The sequence below is a fragment of the Schistocerca americana genome, chromosome 2, assembly GCF_021461395.2.
Source record: "Schistocerca americana isolate TAMUIC-IGC-003095 chromosome 2, iqSchAmer2.1, whole genome shotgun sequence".
Taxonomy (NCBI): Eukaryota; Metazoa; Arthropoda; class Insecta; order Orthoptera; family Acrididae; genus Schistocerca; species Schistocerca americana.
Window position 1 is genome coordinate 312385319 of NC_060120.1, and position 19069 is coordinate 312404387.

The 19069-nt window shown below is 44.6% G+C and overlaps 1 protein-coding gene across 1 annotated transcript in view; it reads right to left on the reverse strand.

Moving 5' to 3' along the window:
- Positions 1 to 19069, reverse strand: part of LOC124593985 — a 446237-nt gene that overhangs the window by 352827 nt on the left and 74341 nt on the right. Inside the window, exons 7-8 of the mRNA XM_047132336.1 lie at positions 10982 to 11198; positions 2087 to 2302 (exon numbers count right to left, since the gene is read on the reverse strand). Of these exons, the coding sequence (XP_046988292.1) occupies positions 2087 to 2302; positions 10982 to 11198 (433 nt within the window). The remainder of the gene's footprint in view (positions 1 to 2086; positions 2303 to 10981; positions 11199 to 19069) is intronic.

Here is a 19069-nt window from a genome sequence, read left to right on the forward strand (position 1 = left end):
GAATTTGGTGACTTGTGAGTGTGTGTGTGTGTGTGTGTGTGTGTGTGCGTGTGTGTGTGTGTGTGTGCAGATGTGGTGCCGCCTTCCTCAAGCGACCCACCAAGGCCCTCCCTGCTTCTATGCCACGATGCGTCTCTACGGTTACCCGTGCCAAAGGTGGACATAATGGGTATTAAGTAGGTGGTCACAACGTTCTGGCTGATCAGTGTAAGTGTGTAAGGACGTCTCGTTATTTTGTGTGCCATTGGGTGTGCGTAGGTGTTGCGCCATAGCCACCTTCCATTGCGCCTTACAACCTGTTGAGTAAGACAACGATATTTCTAAAGTTCTAGAGGATCGTTGGGCCTACCTAAGAGGGGAATGAGTAGGTTAGAGGACGCACGTGTCTGTCTGTAGAAAGACTGGGCAATCTTTTTAAACTGGTCAATGACCTCCACTTTGCCAGCGGTATCGTGAAGGTAGCCGATGAAAAGTTGCAAGGCACGGGAGAAATCCTTCGTAATGTATTATTCTGGAGAGTTTGCAGCCAGTTAAGATGGGATTTCACTGCATTAGCCCAGAGATCCATCCGAGACGCAGAAAGAGCCTGTAGATCGTGAGACCACAACGGATGGAAAGTTTTTTTTTCCTTTATTGAATTTCGATTCCCCCCAAAGGGGGCGGGCTTTCAGCAGCTTAGTACGCTTCTCTGCAGCCTACAGACTTTTTAAAACGTAAGAAGAAGAGGAGAAACAATAAAAGCAGGCGATAAAACGGTGACTTAAATTGTAAAACGGCGGAAAATTGTAGAAAGTTAAAACATAAAGCAAAGGCTTGGCAATGCTAATAAAATACACAGGAAGCAGACAAGTAACATAGTAGACAGACAATTAAAAAACATGGTGACAGTCTGGTATCTGTTCGCAAGAGATATAAAAATCACACCCAGCGACAGTATGATGTCCATTCGCAACACTTCAGAAAAGACACACAACACTGAACAGTCGCTGTAAACACTGCACGAAAATGTCGGCACAAAGAAGACACACCCTAGCCAAGGGCAGATGGGGGGAGACTTGTACAGATGAGAGGGAAAACAAAGAGGGAGGAGAGGAAAAACGAAAGGGGGGGAACCAAAGGAGGGAGAGGACTCATAAGGGGGGGGGGCGGGGAGGGGCAGGGCAGATGCGAGAGGGAATGGGAAAAGGCAGAGGAGGGAAATGCAAAAGCATTCAGGGGAGAGAAGTGGGGGGGGGGGAGGACAGAGAGAAGGTAGGTGGGGAAAAAAGAGGATGGAAGGGGGGGAGAGGGAGCCAAGGAAAAGGACAGAGGAAAGGAGGGGGAGTGACGATCAGAGTTGATAGGAGGGATAAATGGAGGGAGAGAGGGCATCATCCGGGAGGGGGAGTTGATGGAAGCCACCTTGGGAAAGGAGATCTAGGGTGTAGAGATGGAGGGTAGGGGGGGACAACAGTGAAGATGTGGCAGGGGGCGGGGATGGGAGAGGAGAGAAGCAACCAGGGGGTGAGGGGGATCAAGATGGTGGGAGGTGTAGAGCATGTGGATAGGTTCGAAGAATAGGAGCAGATCATGGAAAGGAATGAGGTCATAGAGGATCCGCGTGGGGGACGGGGTATGGAGAGCACAGACCTTTCTTTAAGTGGGGGGTATAATGCCCCTAGTCGCTGTGACACCTTGCTACGAAGTTCTTGGACTGGCTTCTGGCACTTGAGTCGAGTGCCGAGAATCACGCCTAGGTATTTGACCGACACGGTCCACCGATTTGGTTTGTCGAAAAGTTCCACTTCTGGGATGGATGATCGATGCTTCTGCTCACAACGCAACACTCTTTGCCTCCTTTTATATTGGCGGGTCTGCCTTTGGTGACATCTATCAGTCAATTCCGCATTAAATAGGGGATTTATCTGATAGCGTACACATAAAGTCTCACGATCCACAGGCACTGCAAGATCGACTGCTTCCACAAGTGCAACCGTTATCCAAACACAAACAGAAAATCCGAAACGCTTGTAGCAGTAGCACCGTTCGCAGTATGTGACCCACTGTCGTGTGGCCTTTGTATAGAAGAGGCGCGCTGGTGACGTACCGGCAGGCGTGGAGGCGAAGGCGCGCTTCTGCTTCTCCAGCGGCTCATCGGGGGGCAGCCTGGCGGGGGGCGTGGCGCCCGTGCCGCCCCCGCCGCCGCCCACCGGGCCTACGCCCACGCGCAGCATCTCGCCCTCCGACAACGTCTTCTGCAGCAGGCGCTTCCGCGGCCGACGCTCCACCGGCGCCGGCTCGAAGTCGATCAGGATCTGCCGTGACAAGTAACAACCAGTGACGTGAACAACATTCGGTCTACATCGACACCGTTAAAAAACTAAGCGACATGCAGGAATGGTTTCAGCATGGGTATTTTTTTAGTGGGGCAAAAACGCGCTACAAAACACCAACAGAAGTTGCTCAGAAATAGTTCGATTAACAAGCCGCAACATTTTATCTGTCCATTCAAATGCAAAGGTTCTTATGCAAGTGAATCTGTGACTGTAGTAACAACACTAACTAGTCCAAGCCTGCTTGTTTTGAGAGAAACGAAAATAATGTTTTCCGTATATTTCTTCTTTTTCCTTTGTCAATCAAATTTCACTCTGTATGATACAGATTCTGATTATATCCAGACCTTATTTTCACTGGTATTATGATTAGATTATTAGATGATTTTAATCCTGTAAGTTATTCAACATGAATTGTTTTTGAAACAAATTTATTTTCACAAAAATTATTCTACGTTGCTCATCAGTTTATTTTTGTAAGGTTACTTAATATGTTAGGGAAACTGGGTTCATCGTTTGTCCCTGCAAAAGCTGTTATTTTAAGGTTAGATCATAGGTTCTGAATATCAGTTTGTAACTACTAAACAAACAGCCAATAAATGACACGCTTGGTGAAATACTGCTTGTCTCCATGTTTCTTATTCTCTGCCAGGATCTTTAGTGTCTACTAAAGAGCAGAGTGGCCTATTGAAGGATAGGTTCTCTCCAGGGAAATAAAATACCAATTTTTGAGTTCGTCTGTTGTCTTGCGGGCGACCAGATGTAAATTAAAACAGTTCCTTGAAGGTATTCAAATAAAATTCATACTTAATTTTAATTTCTTTGTGGTGTAGTATTTTGCATTCCTTGTGCATGATTTTGACATTTAGCTGCCAGTTTAAATAATGCTGTTCTCCTGTGTCACAGTGAATATTATTTTGAGGATAGGGATACAAATTTACCTGTCAATAATTCGTAATTATTCCTGCACCATTGGTTTGATTTGCTGATGAATTTTTACCTCTCTCATCAGCAGGGGATTTTCCAGAAGTAAGTAGAATGCTTACCCTCCTGGCCCTTTGGCTTGTGGCGATGTGGATGCCTAAGGAAGCTTACTGACATACCTCTGGTTGTCCAGTGATGAAATTAACGAAATGTTGAAAGTTGTTGCATCCCCGTAGGTACTTACCCTCTTCTGGTACCCTTCCTGTCATCTGGGAATATCATGTACAGAAATACATCCTTGAATATAAGAATCCTGTCCATCCTTTGAAATCATGTATTAGGAATTTGAAAATTTTTCATCTTTTTCCTCAGCATTCAGACACAAAATAAAACGTTAAATTACAACTTTAATGATAAATAAGCTTCATTATCAGAATTTTTTCACCAATATTTTCATTGGAAACTGACTTGGTACTGTAATTTTTGTACTCAAAACTTTTATTCGTGATCTTTTTTATGATTTAGTTTTGTTCTCGATATTCTTTACACCCTTTTTTCTCTTTAAGCTCTTACTACCAACATCTACACATACATAATCGATGGGCTTTAACAATGCATTATCACGGCAATACTGGGGGAGCACATATGCCAACAGCGGTTGCTGAAATAGCGCTAGTCCTCGACAAGTGTCGTTCCTGCTCTCACTCATACCTTTGCATCTATTTTCTTCCATTAAGAATGCAGAACAAAAGCTATTTCTGCATTCATTCCATGGAGAGAGCTTCAAAGTATGGAAACCAACTCTTAACTCAGTATGGGCAAAAAGTGGACTACTGTTGTTTCTGTAGTCAGCTATTCAAGTGAAGAATAAACTCTACACTGACTGTTAAGTCATGTGCAACAGCGTGTGCCGTCACGGGCTGATGACCATTTGTTTCCAGTTGTGGATGCGCTGTTTGTTTAGCCGGTCGCAGCAGGATCCCGTGAGGTAGCTGACCTACATTCACATGCGGGCATGCTCTCTCCTGATGTTGGACTGCCGCACACGATTTCAGTTCTCTCTCTCTCTCTCTCTCTCTCCTAGAGTTTATCCAGCCATACGGTGCCGACTCCTTTTCGATGGTTTGGCACATTAATCTGTTTAAACTTTATGGCTGGCTCAGCTTCCAATCTTCTCAGTCGTCAGCAAAGCTGAGGAGTGTCATGCGCGCAACCTGTATGCAAATCTTGAAAACTTTCTGCTGTGCTTTATCTTGTTTTAGCTGTTTGTGTGTCGTATTTTCAGAGGTGGAGATTGTGGACTTGCCCAGCATTTGCCTAAACGAGTGTGGGAAAGCACCTAAAACTACGCTAGTCTGCGTACCGGAACAACGGCGTAACTCAGCAGTGCGGACTTGGTTTGCATCTTGCTCACCTGGCCCGTCTTGCAAGCTAGAGTGCTGCACATTAAGCTGCACCAGTAGGCCACGATGACATTACAGACACCTTGTTTAAATCAGCAGTACTCAATCCTTGTGCTCTGTGTACGGCATTAAGTAAGGCTTACACGAAAGATTGGGCAACACACGTGGGTGTTACACCACGACTACAAACTGTTAAAGCGCTTCAAAGTAGCTACAGGTCTAAAAGAAGGTTTATAGTTCCTTGAAAATAAGCAGGACATCTGAAATTGGTGCGGCAAATTGAAATAACCGTACATTAGTTGCCGGATGCTGTTGTGACAAGCTACTGAACTTCTGGGAGAGTAGTACAGAGATTTCTGCTGTCGACGAGCATGAAGATTAGGAAACCAGAAAGAAGGTGAAAGGAGATCTTTCACGTATTCTTGCAGTTTTCATTAATTATAAAATGTAAACTTTCACGCCAAGAAATGTCAAACTTATTTAAGTATTGTGGGCTATTATGCTGTGATCCGATGAATGTCTTTTTGAAATCCAACGTTTCGCACCCATCTGCGTGGGCCTTCTTCAAGGCGGGTGGTGAGAGCGGAGGAGGGAACTGTAACTTTTTCAAAGGCCCTTGTATACGCACGCTGTCTCACTAGTGACTAAAGCAAAATTCCGTTTCGCGATCTCCCTCGCTTAGCTGTGACGTCACACGTTTTGTAAACTTCAGCTTGTCATCGGTTGCTGTCGTCTGCTATTATCATCCCGTGCTGGAAGAGTGCTACACTTCCTTTTGACTGGGTAGTCCTTAAAGACGGGTCGAAAGTCGTTTGGAAGAAAATAAAAGCATCAGCAGAAAGTCGGAAACTGACGGGTCAGATGTTGCATAACATGCTATGCAACCATGGGACTACCGTATTTGATATGATAAGACTCGTTTACTGCCAGTCGCAAACGGATACTATGAAAAGCTATACAGAGAGACCTCAATAATTTTGAACGGAACAAGGAGTGTGCCGGCCGAAGTGGCCGTGCGGTTAAAGGCGCTGCAGTCTGGAACCGCAAGACCGCTACGGTCGCAGGTTCGAATCCTGCCTCGGGCATGGATGTTTGTGATGTCCTTAGGTTAGTTAGGTTTAACTAGTTCTAAGTTCTAGGGGACTAATGACCTCAGCCTTTGAGTCCCATAGTGCTCAGAGCCATTTGAACCATTTGAACAAGGAGTGTGTGAAACTGAATGGTATTTGGACTCCGGTGGTGAAGAAGGTGTGTACCAGTTCTCCACCACGGGTTGATACCAACAGCGGACGACAGCAACCGACAACAGCCAATTGCGCTAGAGTTCTCAAAACGAGTGACGCCGACGCTCTACGCGGGAACAAGCAGAAATTGAATTTTACTTAGTCAGTAGGGAACTGTGTCGTATATAGGACATTCGAAAAAGCTACAAACCCTCTTGTAGACGTACGCAGGAGACGAGGACGAGACGTTGGTTTTCAACAACTCATCGTAAGGCCACGGGGTAATAGCCCGGAACAGAGCGCTCATTACATCACTAAAAGTAACCCCATGATCAGCTACAGGAGGACAAACAGATGCAATCAATAAAAAGTTCTTTCATTTCTTGCCGGATGAGACCATCAAAATGGTGCGACATCTCGATGAGTGTCACTCCTAGCATCTCGTGCGAAGTTTCGAAACAGTACACAGGCGATTCTGAGGGACTGGTCACCCCCGCCCCTCGCGGCAGGCCGGGTGAGAGTGCAGGGGTGGGATCAACCGCGTGCGAATCCGAGTGGGATTGAGGTGGGGGAGAGGATCGACCGCGTTCGAATCCCGGCGTGGTTCGTCAGGCGGTAACTCGCATGCGGTGTGGATAACTCTCGGCTGGGAGCCCTCGCAGCGTGTTGTGCCCAGTAGTGGGTCCCAAGCGGAGTTCAGTTGGTAGTCATCGTCTCTGTTTACGAGGCCTGATATTGATGGCTTTCTTTATTAAGAAGTCCAAAATCTAGTGAATCTGCACGGGAATCTGGTCGGTTGAAAATCGAGCATACGCTTTTATTCCGAGCTGCGCTCACTGACCGACGTTTTAGTCTTTTTGCCCCAGGCGAACGTATCCGATTTTCTCCAAGCAGCGCTTGTAATGTTATGTGTGCCTCACTGCTTTTTTCTTTAACTAATTTGTGCCTGATTTTATTCTGATAAGCTCAGTAATGTATGTAAATACCGTAAACGTAAATGTGATTCAAAAAGTACTTCAAGTGAAGTGAAGCGCAGCTGGACAGCAAGAAACTCTCTAGCGCGCGATCCCCGCAACGGTAGCATTAGAGAATCTTTGAGTATGGACTCTAAAAAAAAGAAGACAATCGGTTTATTAAAAAAAAAGAGGACTGTTAATCTGTATCTTGTGGAGAGAGGACGTGTTGCTAGGCCGTCGCTCAGAATATATTGTTACATTTAATGAAAATTGATATTTTAGTGATAAAATCGAGTAAAGTATGCGTAAGAGTTGCCAAACATTTACGTATACAAATTTTCTGGAAGTGAAGAATAGAAATATCTTGTTTTTGTAAAAGGAGGTGAACTTCATTGTCATCGCCGTCGATCAATCGACAGAATTGTAAGTGTACAAAGTTCACTAAAATAAAGGAAAAGAAATGCAGTCTCTATAGTTTTCATTCAATAAGTAACGATCTCTCATAATTTCTTAATTACAGTAATTTGAGTATGTTCTGTCCAATTTTGATGTAGCAGGACGTGTAGTTTGAAGGAAGTCTGTGTGCTAAGCAATCTCCTTTTCTCACGAAAAGCAAATTGCTGTTTGCTCTTATTTACTTACAACAGTGGTCCCTTAGGTATGAAAAGCTACGAAAACTTAGGCTCAAAGCTATCCGCAATACGGCCAAGTAACTAACAGAGTTGTATTTTAAACCTTAAAGAACAATAACTTCCTCCAAATTGTAATACGTCACCAACTGATGCAGAAACTGATAATTCAAAGAGGCAGCACCAGAATTCAGGTACCAGTTACGACGTAAAGTAAAAACCTCAATCAAAAATCAACCTCTCTCTCTCTCTCTCTCTCCAAACACATATATAAATACTCATATTATTATAAAAAAAGTCATTTTATACGCTGCGGAACGCAGTGTTGTGGAGGGGCAGTGGATTTTGGGACGATGATCACACAGACCATTTCTTTCAGCATGTCGAGCTCGCTGTAACACAGTTATTCAGATTAACCTTCCGATAGGTGCGCCTTCTGGTCGTACAATCGCCGTCGCCCGTGTCTCGTAGATACCACTTGTTGTTAATAAACTTTACGTATTTTTAAGCATTAAATTTTTATCGTAAAAGTAATATTAGCTATTATTTATGGCTTATACAAACAAGAGCAAGGTAAAAAATTTATTTAAAAATCAAGTTATTTTTCATAACACGCATTTTCTTCCCAAAGCATTTCGAGGTACCGATACTTTCAGTGTACGAATGTCAAATTTATACACAATTACGCTTGAAATTTTGGTTTCTCAGTGTACTAAAGTTATTTAGAAGTTGGAATACAGTTAATGCAAACATTTCTTGAGTGCTGTAAACAAATGAAGTATCCACATATTTCACATCTGAAACGGGTGTTTCTCGTTTTATTATCAACTAAACATGGCCTACATCTCTTTTTTTCAGAGGCTCCTTAGTTCATCTTCTTCTCCTCTTCCTTGTTGCTGTTGGTGTTCATTTTCTGTGTGTGACACATTTAAAACTTTTGCACGAAGGTCTCCTACATCTACATCTGCACGGATACTTTGCAAAAAAAATGGTTCAAATGTCTCTGAGCACTATGGGACTCAACTGCTGAAGTCATTAGTCCCCTAGAACTTAGAACTAGTTAAACCTAACTAACCTAAGGACATCACAAACATCCATGCCCGAGGCAGGATTCGAACCTGCGACCGTAGCGGTCTTGCGGTTCCAGACTGCAGCGCCTTTAACCGCACAGCCACTTCTGCCGGCGATACTTTGCAAATCACATTCAAGTGCCTGGCAGAGGGTTCAGGGAACCACCTTCACAATTCTCAATTATTCCAATATCGTATAGCGCGCGGAAAGAATGAACACCTATATCTTTCCGTACGAGCTCTGATTTACCTTATTTTATCGTGGTGATCGTTCCTCCCTGAGTACTTCTCCTTTTTACATCTTCCTGCACAAGTTCGTTTGAAAGCTTTCTGAAATTTTTTCTTCTCTTCAGATGATTGCTGGTGTTTCCTTTCCAAATCATAAATGAATTTTGGTAGTAACGTCATAATCGAAAAAAACACCACCAGAGGCCGTCGCTTTGTATTTCTCGCAACGTTGAAAGACCCACAAAATTTGTCGACAGTGTCAACGCCTCCTTTTGTGTGATTGTAAAAAGTTATGATTTCTGGTTTCTTGAGATCAACTGCTCCGTCATCGTATTTGCTATCGTTGTTAAGGCTGGATATCAACAAAACATTCTTGCAGTTTTTTGGCACGTATGAAACAAGTGTTGTCTCTTTGCGAAAACCAAACAGAGTTGAGTGGTGCTCTCGCTTTCTGGACGCTGTAAATTTTGGAGGAATCTGTGGCTTATTTTTAAGTAGCGTGCCAACGTATGAATTTTTTTTATGCCAATTCCTTTACCAAATCGTAATCCGTAAACCAATTGTCGGCCGTGATATTTCTCCCACTGCAGAAAGTGGGTGCTGCTAACCTTTTCACAGCGTCGGATGGTTTATTGCTTACACTAAATGGACCGTAAATATTATGTGTATAATATAGCCGCGACTTGACCAAAGCATAAATTTATGCCATATTTGCTTGACTTTTTTTGGCATATATTGCATGAAACCGCTTCTACCTCGAAAAGCCTCGATTTTTTCATCGATTGTGACATTTTCACCAAGTGAATAGCATTTTTGGCAGTTCACAACGAATTCTTCAAAAATGATTCTTATAGGAGCTATACGGTCAGTTTTTCTTCGTCCTCCTCTTGTTTCCACATCATCGAAACGAATAGATCGCATTAAAAACTGAAATATTTTTATACTCGTGACGGTTAGGAAGTCATCCATCTGCCATAAGTCGTCGAGATTCAGACGATTCGCGTGGTACACCCGAGCGAGATAAAGCAGCTCGAATAAGGCTTTCATTTCTACTGTGTCTGTCTCTTGAGCGTCCCTTCATGAGAATAGATATCTTGTATTGTATAAATAAATTTGTTTGTATTTTCTACAAATGGTTCAAATGGCTCTGAGCACTATGGGACTCAACTGCTGAGGTCATTAGTCCCCTAGAACTTAGAACTAGTTAAACCTAACTAACCTAAGGACATCACGAACATCCATGCCCGAGGCAGGATTCGAACCTGCGACCGTAGCGGTCTTGCGGTTCCAGACTGCAGCGCCTTTAACCGCACGGCCACTTCGGCCGGCATTTTTTTCTACAATAAGTTGAATCATTGGGTCAGAGATGAGGCATTTCCATGACTCTAGAATAATAGTAACGTTTTTCGCAGGTCCGATTACTCCGGGCAGATCAAGTAAAATATTTTGTTTACCTCGTCTTTGCCTGTTCCTTGGTTTTCTTTACCATGACCAAGCCCGATTTTTTTTTTTTTTTTTTATTTTTCCTTTGAACAGCTTGAAATGTCAATTTGATGCTCTCATCTCCGTCGTCTTCTGAGCTGGACTGAGCATTCTTTCTTGATACAGTGTTCGGCCATGGTTCATCGAATACTGCCATCATCGTCGAATGGTGGCTCGCTCTTATTCAAATGTCAAGCTATTCACCGGTTACTCCAACTGGCTTTTTTGAGCCGAGCTATACGTTCTCTTTCAAATACTGACATCTGCTTATATTGTTCACGTTCCTGTCTACGAGGCACAGTAACTGTCGAACTGAGTTCAAGAGATGAAATTCGCAAAGACTTTATGCCCTGTTTTCGACATGTCCCCTGTTTACTATCGTTACCAGCTGTGCAGTGAAATTGCTCTACGGCGTCATACATTCATCCAGTAGCTGCCAAAGTGTACAATTTTGCATTTTCCATCGGTACCTATATGAATACCAGTTTGAGAGAAATTTGCATAACTCCTCCTTCAAGGCTCCACTTTTGTCTTAGAATGTATAATTCATGCCTTTTTCAAAATTTGCAGTATTATAACCCAAGAAAAGTTATGTCGTACAAAACGAAGGAGGAACTAGCAACTGCAAGCAGGTCTAGAAGAGTTACCTCTTTGTAGGCCTTGCGGTGTCGTGGCGTGGTGCGGGCCGAGGCAGGCGCGGCTGTGGGGGCGGCGGCGGCGGCTGGCGGCTGTTGGATGGGGCTGCGCGGGGGCGGCGTGGTGACGAGGAAGGGCGAGCGCGGCGGCTCCTCGGACTGTGTGCGCTGCAGCGGCTCGTGCGACGTGTCGTCCACGCCCCCCGCCCCTGGGCCGCCTGCTGCGCCGTCCGCAAAGCAGCCCCCCGCCTCCGAGAAGCTCTTCATCAGCCGGCCGCGTCCGTTGGCCAGCACGCCACCGCCGTTGGTCTGCGCGAACTGCGACACCATCCGCACCTGCAATGACGGCCTGTCTGCACAGCTGCAACCACACCCAGCACCAACCTGTTAATACTTTATCGTGAAAATTAAACATTATTGTCAAAACGTAGCTCAGATAGTTAGGGGTATGAACTGCTGATAATTAATTCTCCCTTTTTCGAAAATTTTCTTCGACTACCAGAAATACGTTTCATTTTTCATTTCTTATAATATATGAATGTTTCTCATGTGCCACATATTACATTTATAATAAATAGCCGTATCATATTTAAGGTGCTGCAGCAGTGCACATAAATATATCAGTCAAGGCATAGAGATGTCCTAGTTGACAATCAAAAAGACAACATTAGTCGGAATTTGACATTGTCAACTGGTGCGGCTCAGTACTGTGATAAAGACACAGCACAGAAAAGAGCTTGCAAAAATTCACCCCCTGTTAAGACGGGATACACCTAAAGTATTCTCCGCCCTTGGGTAAATTATTTTAAGAATGGTAACCAGCACGAACACTTCCTGCCTGCACTGTGGTACACTGAAGCATCAGTATTCCTTTCGTATTGGCGTGATGAATTCATGTCCAGTCTTTTACCTACACTAGACGGACTAAAATTGCACTTAGGCTAAGAAAAAAAGACAGAAATTCATCATCATCGTCATCGGATTCCAGCTCTAAATATTTTCTTCCTAAAGGATAAATTGAGATCGGCGAATGAAAAACCAGCAGAAGCTGGAGAGGATATGGTAGGACGGGTACACTAGAACTACAACTCGCACCGAGTCTCATATAAAGTTGAATGTGGTCACGAACTACAGAGGGTGCCAGGCCTGTAGCGACTGGTACAAGCGTGATGATTTTTCCTGTCAATCTACCCTTCCTTTAAGTCAAGTATCTCCTTACTTTCAGCTGTGCAGAAGTACCAAAAAAACACGGCACGCTGAATAATGTTACAAAGCCACATCAGCCATTTACGTTGGAACTATTGAAAATCCTGCTGACACTTTTCTGGCACCATATGTAAGTTGACCTCTTCACAGACTCTGCGCGGAGGCAGCATCCGTGGTCATTCTGGACTTGTCCCATTGGGCAAATATTTTTTTCTTGTAGTCTATTAGCTAAAATGCTCCACTCCCTCGCATCTCGTTGTCACTGGCCTGTACGGTACGATACCCATTGGAAATCTAGAAATTCGAATTCTAATTTCTTACAAGTCACGTGGGAAACCACATACTGCGTTTCACATGAGTGACGCTTTCTTGTTTCGTGACAATTTTCAGACATGCATGTACGCACACCCGCGCGCGCTCATTTACACACTCCTCCACGGCCACATCAATCACTTTCCCAAACTTCTACCAACATACCACTTCACAGTTACGCTCTACATTGCTATAACGTCTCAGACAACACTGCAGGAAGGTTAAGATCAGCGTACAACGAGCAAGGTTATTTCCGGAGAAATGTCTAAATTTGACATTCTGTTAACAGGAAAGTTTGACAATAGGTACAAATGCCAAAGCGTTGACGAATGGCATCATTATGTTGTAGAATAATGCCCGCCCACATGTTGGCAAAGTTGTTCCGAGTGCGCAGTTGAAGTTTCTCTGGGAAGCCCTTACACGTCCCCCATACAGTCCAGATCTCTTCCCACGTGATTTGCTTATTTTTGGAGCCCCGAAGAAAGACATTCGTGGCCGTCGATTTGCTTTGGACGAAGAGGTTCACACCTGGGTACAGCTATGGTACTGTAGGGAACCGCGAACATTTTTCCATAAAGGCACTGACCGTCTTGTCTCTCAGAGGGGTAAATGTATTAACAGTCACTGCAAATATTTTGAAATGACGGACAGTTCACTTGCTTTTCTCATTTATCTCGTTTCCTTTTGTGTGCTTCTTGTACACTCATGCACATAAATTAAGGATAACCGCAGAATGTGGTGCCACACAACGTGGCACTACACAAAACTGGCGCTAACAGCATAGGCACATAGGGAACACACACGACACAGACCTGTAAGTCCACGGTATTGGTGATAAGTTGAGAAAACCGTCCCGAAACACATGTGCCACAAAATGCCACCGTGTCCTGCGCATGTACCCCGACATCACTATGGGATATGATCACCATGCACACGTACACAGGCCGCACAACGTGTTGGCATACTTCGGATCAGGTGGTCGAGGAGCTCATGGGATATAGCTTCCCATTCTTGCACCAGTGCCTGTCGGAGCTCCTGAAGTGTCCTATGGGGTTTGAAGACGTGCAGCGATACGTCGCCCGAGAGCATCCCAGACGTGCTCGATGGGGCCTAGGTCTGGAGAAAAGACAGGCCACTCCATTCGCCTGATATCTTCTGTTTCAAAGTGCTCATCCACGATGGCAGCTCGGTGTGGCCGCACGTTATCATCCATCAGGAGGAAGGTGGGACCCACTGCACTCTTGAAAAGGCGGACATACTGGTGCAAAATTACGTCCCGTTACAGTTACGTCCTGTTACAGTTCCTCTGTCAAAGACATGCAGGGGTGTATGGGCACCAATCACAATCCCAAACCACTACCACCATACAGGTCACTTTCGAGGACATTAAGGGGTTGGTATCCGTTTCCTGGTTCACGCCAGATGAAAACCCGGCGAGAATCACTGTTCAGACTATACCTGGATTCGTCCGTGAACATAACCCGGGACCACTGTTCCAATGACCATGTACTGTGTTCTTAACACCAGGCTTTACGGGCTCTCCTGTGACCAGGGGTCAGTGGAATGCACCTTGCAAGTCTCCAGGCGAATAAGCCATGTCTGTTCAGTCGTCTGTAGACTGTGTGTCTGGAGACAACTGTTCCAGTGGCTGCGGTAAGGTCCCGAGCAAGGTTACCTGCAGTACTCTGTGGGCGTCTGCGGGCACTGATGGTGAGATATCGGTCTTCTCGTGGTGTTATACACTGTAGACGTCCCGTACTGTAACGCCTGGACACGTTTCCTGTCTGCTGGAATCGTTGCCATAATCTTATAATCTTGAGATCAGACTTTGTGGCACACAGAGGGCCAGTGCTACGACCTGCTGTGTTTGACCAGCCTCCAGTCACCCTAGTATTCTACCCCTCATAACGTCATCAATACGTGTTCTTTGAGCCATTTTCAACACACAGTCGCCCTTAGCACGTCTGAAAACGTCTGCACACTTACTCGCTGCACCGTACTCTGACATGCACCAACACACCTCTGCGTACTGCTGCCAGCGCCACCGTGCGACGACCGCAGGTCAAATGCGCCGCATGGTCATACCCCGAGGTGATTTAAGACCGCAAACCGCCCACCAAAGCGTTGTTTCATCATGTATCAGCATAATTATTAATTTATGAGCATGACTGTATTTACACAGGGGGCAACTGGCACACGAAAGGACTAGGAAACATAAAACAAAACGGTAAATCGGAATTTTATAGTTATAAGTAGTAATGCAACGCAAGTGTGCTACCAGGAATCACTTCATGTATCATACCATTGTATGTACACTACCTGGACAAAAGTATCCTAACACCTATTAGTGGACTTTAACATTGGGTGTGTCCACCCTTCGCCTTTGTGACTTCTTGACCTCTTCTGGGATACTTAGAATGAGATGTACGAAGGTTTGTGGAGGATTGGGAGCTCATTCTTCCTCAAGAGGCACGAGTCTGGAGCGAAGTCGACATTCTGAGTCATCCCAAAGGTGTTCCACTGGGTTCATGACAGGGCTCTGGGCAGGCCAGTCGATTTCTGATGTGTAGTTGTTCACAAACCATTGCTTCACGGATGCCGCGTTATGACAGTGTGCACTGTCATGGTGATACAAATAATCAAAAATGGGTCAAATGGCTCTGAGCACTATGGGACTCAACTGCTGAGGTCATTAGTCCCCTAGAACTTAGAACTAGTTAAACCTAACTAACCTAAGGACATCACACACACCCATGCCCGAGGCAGGATTCGAACCTGCGACCGTAGCGGTCACGCGGTTCCAGGCTGCAGCGCCTAGAACCGCACGGCCACTGCGGCCGGCGATACAAATAATCATTGTCTCTGAACTGTTCCTCTACTGTATGCAGCACACAATGCTGTGAAGCGTTTTTGTTTTTCCACATTTGTTAGTTTTTCAGCGCAATAAGGAAACCACATTCTAACCACAAAGAATACCTCCATACCGTGACACCACCTCCTCTGTGCTTCACTCTTAGCAGTATACATGATGACGGGTAACTTTCTCCAAATGTTCACCGAAGCCAAACGCTTCCATCGGACTACCTGATTTATCTACTCAAATAACTCGTTTCCCGTCATCCATTGTCTAGTGGCATCGTTCTTTGGTCGATTGATTGATTTGGAGGAGGGAACCAAACAGCAAGGTCATCAGTCGGGACGGATGAGGGAAGTATTTGGAAGGAAGTCGACCTTGCTGTTTCAGAGGAACCATCCACACATTTGCCTGAAGCGATTTAGGGAAATCATGGAAAATCTAAATCAGGGTGGCCGGACGCGGGTTTGAACCGTCGCTCTCCCGAATGCGAGTCCAGTGTGCTGACCACTGCGCCACCTAGCTCGGTCATCGTTCTTTGCGCCACTTCAAACGTCGCTTAGCACTGACTACAGAAATGTGTGCCTTCTGAGAAGATTCTCGGCTGCTCTTTTTAACTCCATATGCACACTGTGCAGGCTGGACTGCCTGGTAGCACTTTGGAGCTAACGAGTGATTCCTTCCGCTGACTTCATGCGATTTTTTACAACCACCGTCCGCAACGGTCGATTGACCTGCCCGTCAGTATATGAAATCTGCCTGGTCTTTCTTCAGATGTGCTCGTTCCTTCGCGTTTCTACTTTGCAATCGCATCACCGACAGTCGACTTGGGGTGCCTTAGAAGGACTGAAATGTCGCTGATGTGTCTGTTACTCAGGTTATATCCAATGATTAGTCCACGTTTAGAGTCACTGACCTCCCAATCGACCCATTTTGCTGTTACTACTTCTCTCTTCACAACACTTTACTTCTCGCTTCCTTTTATGCCGGTACGTGACACCTACTAGTCAGTTTCTCATTAAAAAGGGGCGTCCGGATACTTTTCATCAAATAGTGTATAGTTAAAAGATATCACTCTTATTTTGTATAGAACTTCGGGTCTAGTGAAGCAGGGGATACAACCCGTCGGCTTTGACCAATGACGTCATACATTACTCATAGATAACAGTGTCTTCACTTTCAGCCATACATAATAAAACAGTTCTGTGTTCCGGATAAGCGCTGTCATTGTACATTAAAATAATTGAATGTGATTTTAAAAGAGATCGCTACATATTGCTCAAAATATTCTTCGTGTGCATTTATTTAAATAATTGGTTGTTTGCAATTCATTCAGTTCTTAATTTCATTCTTAGTGATACTGAGGTAATTTGGAATATTAGTTTCTTGTTTTAGGACAATTTTTAGTATCTCATTTTCGTTGGTAGATATGGACTTATCTGTTCCGATGAGCCGGCCGCGGTGGTCTAGCGGTTCTGGCGCTGCAGTCCGGAATCGCGGGACTGCTACGGTCGCAGGTTCGAATCCTGCCTCGGGCATGGGTGTGTGTGATGTCCTTAGGTTAGTTAGGTTTAAGTAGTTCTAAGTTCTGGGGGACTTATGACCTAAGATGTTGAGTCCCATAGTGCTCAGAGCCATTTGTTCCGATGAAGTTGGATGATTTGAGAGAGGCTATGGGAGTAGACATGTTGGCCACGATTTGTTTTTTACAAATGTGTGGTCTCATTGCCGAGTATATTCGATGTAGTGAGTGCGGCGAACATATGCGCCTCACAAGTGTAACTCGTCGCCGTACTCACGACTTATTCGTATGGCGCTGCAGCAAAGATCGGTTGTGGCGCTCCATTAGACGAGGGACGTGGTTCGAAAAATCTAAGCTCGCCTTGAGAGACATTATGAAAATCACGTACTGTTGGTGTTTGAGATACCCTGTGTGGCTGTGTGTCCATGAATGTCGTGTGAGTAAGCGCACAGTTGTGGATTGGTACTCTTTTTGTAGGGAAGTTTGTGGCGAATACATGAAATACATGGGGCCGTTGGGGGGGGGGGGGGGGGGGAGGGAGCTTATGGTCGAAATTGTCGAGTCGCATTTTGGCAAAAGCAAGTACAACAGGGGGGGAATCTCTGGTGGGATTATGGGTTTATGGGTTTGGGGGGCTGTAGTTTCAGATCAAGAGTGTGACGATGTAGTGTTTAAAGTAGTACTCAATCGAAGGAAGGAAATTTTGGTCAGCTTAATTCAAAATCGCGTTGCAGAGGGTTCCATTGTAATTTCAGATGTTTTTTATTCATATAGGGTTTTAGGGAAAAGGGGTTATCAGCATCTCGTAGCTCGTAGTTAAGCACAATTTTGATTTCAGATCATTATCCACAGGGGCTTGCACAAATAGCATAGAGGGTTATTGGTCAGGTGTGAAATCTCTTGTAGGGGTGGGGAAACGCCAGATTTCCTCACTTCAAAGTCACTTAGACGAATATTCATGGAGGCGTAGTATTCCCCAAACATATTGCCCGTTTATATGTTTTGTTAAACGTGTGGGGCAAATGTACCGTCCGAAATATGTTAACTAATTTCACATTAAGATGGGGGTGGGGTGAATGTGTGTGTCTGTGCGTGTATGTGTGTCTGTGTGTTTTCGTAATGTTTTGTTTGTTGTGTATGTGGGTATGTGATTTTTGTTGATGTCTTTGTAGGCGATCTTCGGTTCCTTTAAGAAGTTCCCGTGTGGTAAGTTCAGTTTTCCATTTTTTTCTTTTACGACATTTGACTATTTTAACGTAGTTCATTATTTTATTACTCCATTACTGTACTCCACCACGTAATAGAAATTTCGCAGCTGTCGTTCTTCTTTCGTTTCCCAGCACTAGTATCAGTACGATTTTTTCGAATCTGTACTAGCAATAGTAAAGGCGAAACGCCCGACACAACTAAAATTTGCATCCCGTCCTTCAGTTGACTTTTACACTGACACTACCTATTCCAAAAGAAAGACATATGTAACACTGATGAGATTTACCTATACATGTCGACTGGAGAGCAGGTTACAAATGTTGTGTATAGCTATATATCTCAACCAAAGAATGGGATACTCTTGTCTCTGCTGTGATCAAAACTACAACTTTCAGTCGATACTATTAGCATCGAAGGCGAAAAAAAAAAAGTAACTGTACTCCATAGTGAAGTACGGGATACAAATTATGTGTCATCTTATTGCCTCTTCGCGTAGTTCAACTGAGGTACAGATTGCAAATGTAACGTACGTCTATTTCCACGTTTTCGTTAGCAGTGTACATATACAGGGTGAGTCACCTAACGTTACCGCTGGATATATTTCGTAAAGCACATCAAATACTGACGAACCGATTCCACAGACCGAACGTGAGGAGAGGGGCTAGTGTAATTGTTTAATACAAACCATACAAAAATGCACGGAAGTATGTTTTTTAACACAAACCTACGTTTTTTTAAATGGAACCCCGTTAGTTTTGTTAGAACATCTGAACATATAAACAAATACGTAATCAGTGGCGTTTGTTGCATTGTAAAATGTTAATTACATCCTAATTACAACCTATAGTTGACGCTTGAAACCTCCGACGTTCAGTTGCATGTTGTAACAAACACGGGCCACGGTCGGCGAGCAGCATCTGCAGGGACATGTTTACGATGACGATCGTGTTTACGAGTGTGGCTGTAGTGCACTGTTGTGGTTTGGTCTAGCTGTCGCAGTGTCCGCATGTAGCGCTTGCTGCTATTGTTATTCTGCATTCGTCTCCGCACGCTGACCAACCGTAGTACACCGTGTTACCAGACGACTGTGATAGTGTAGTGTTG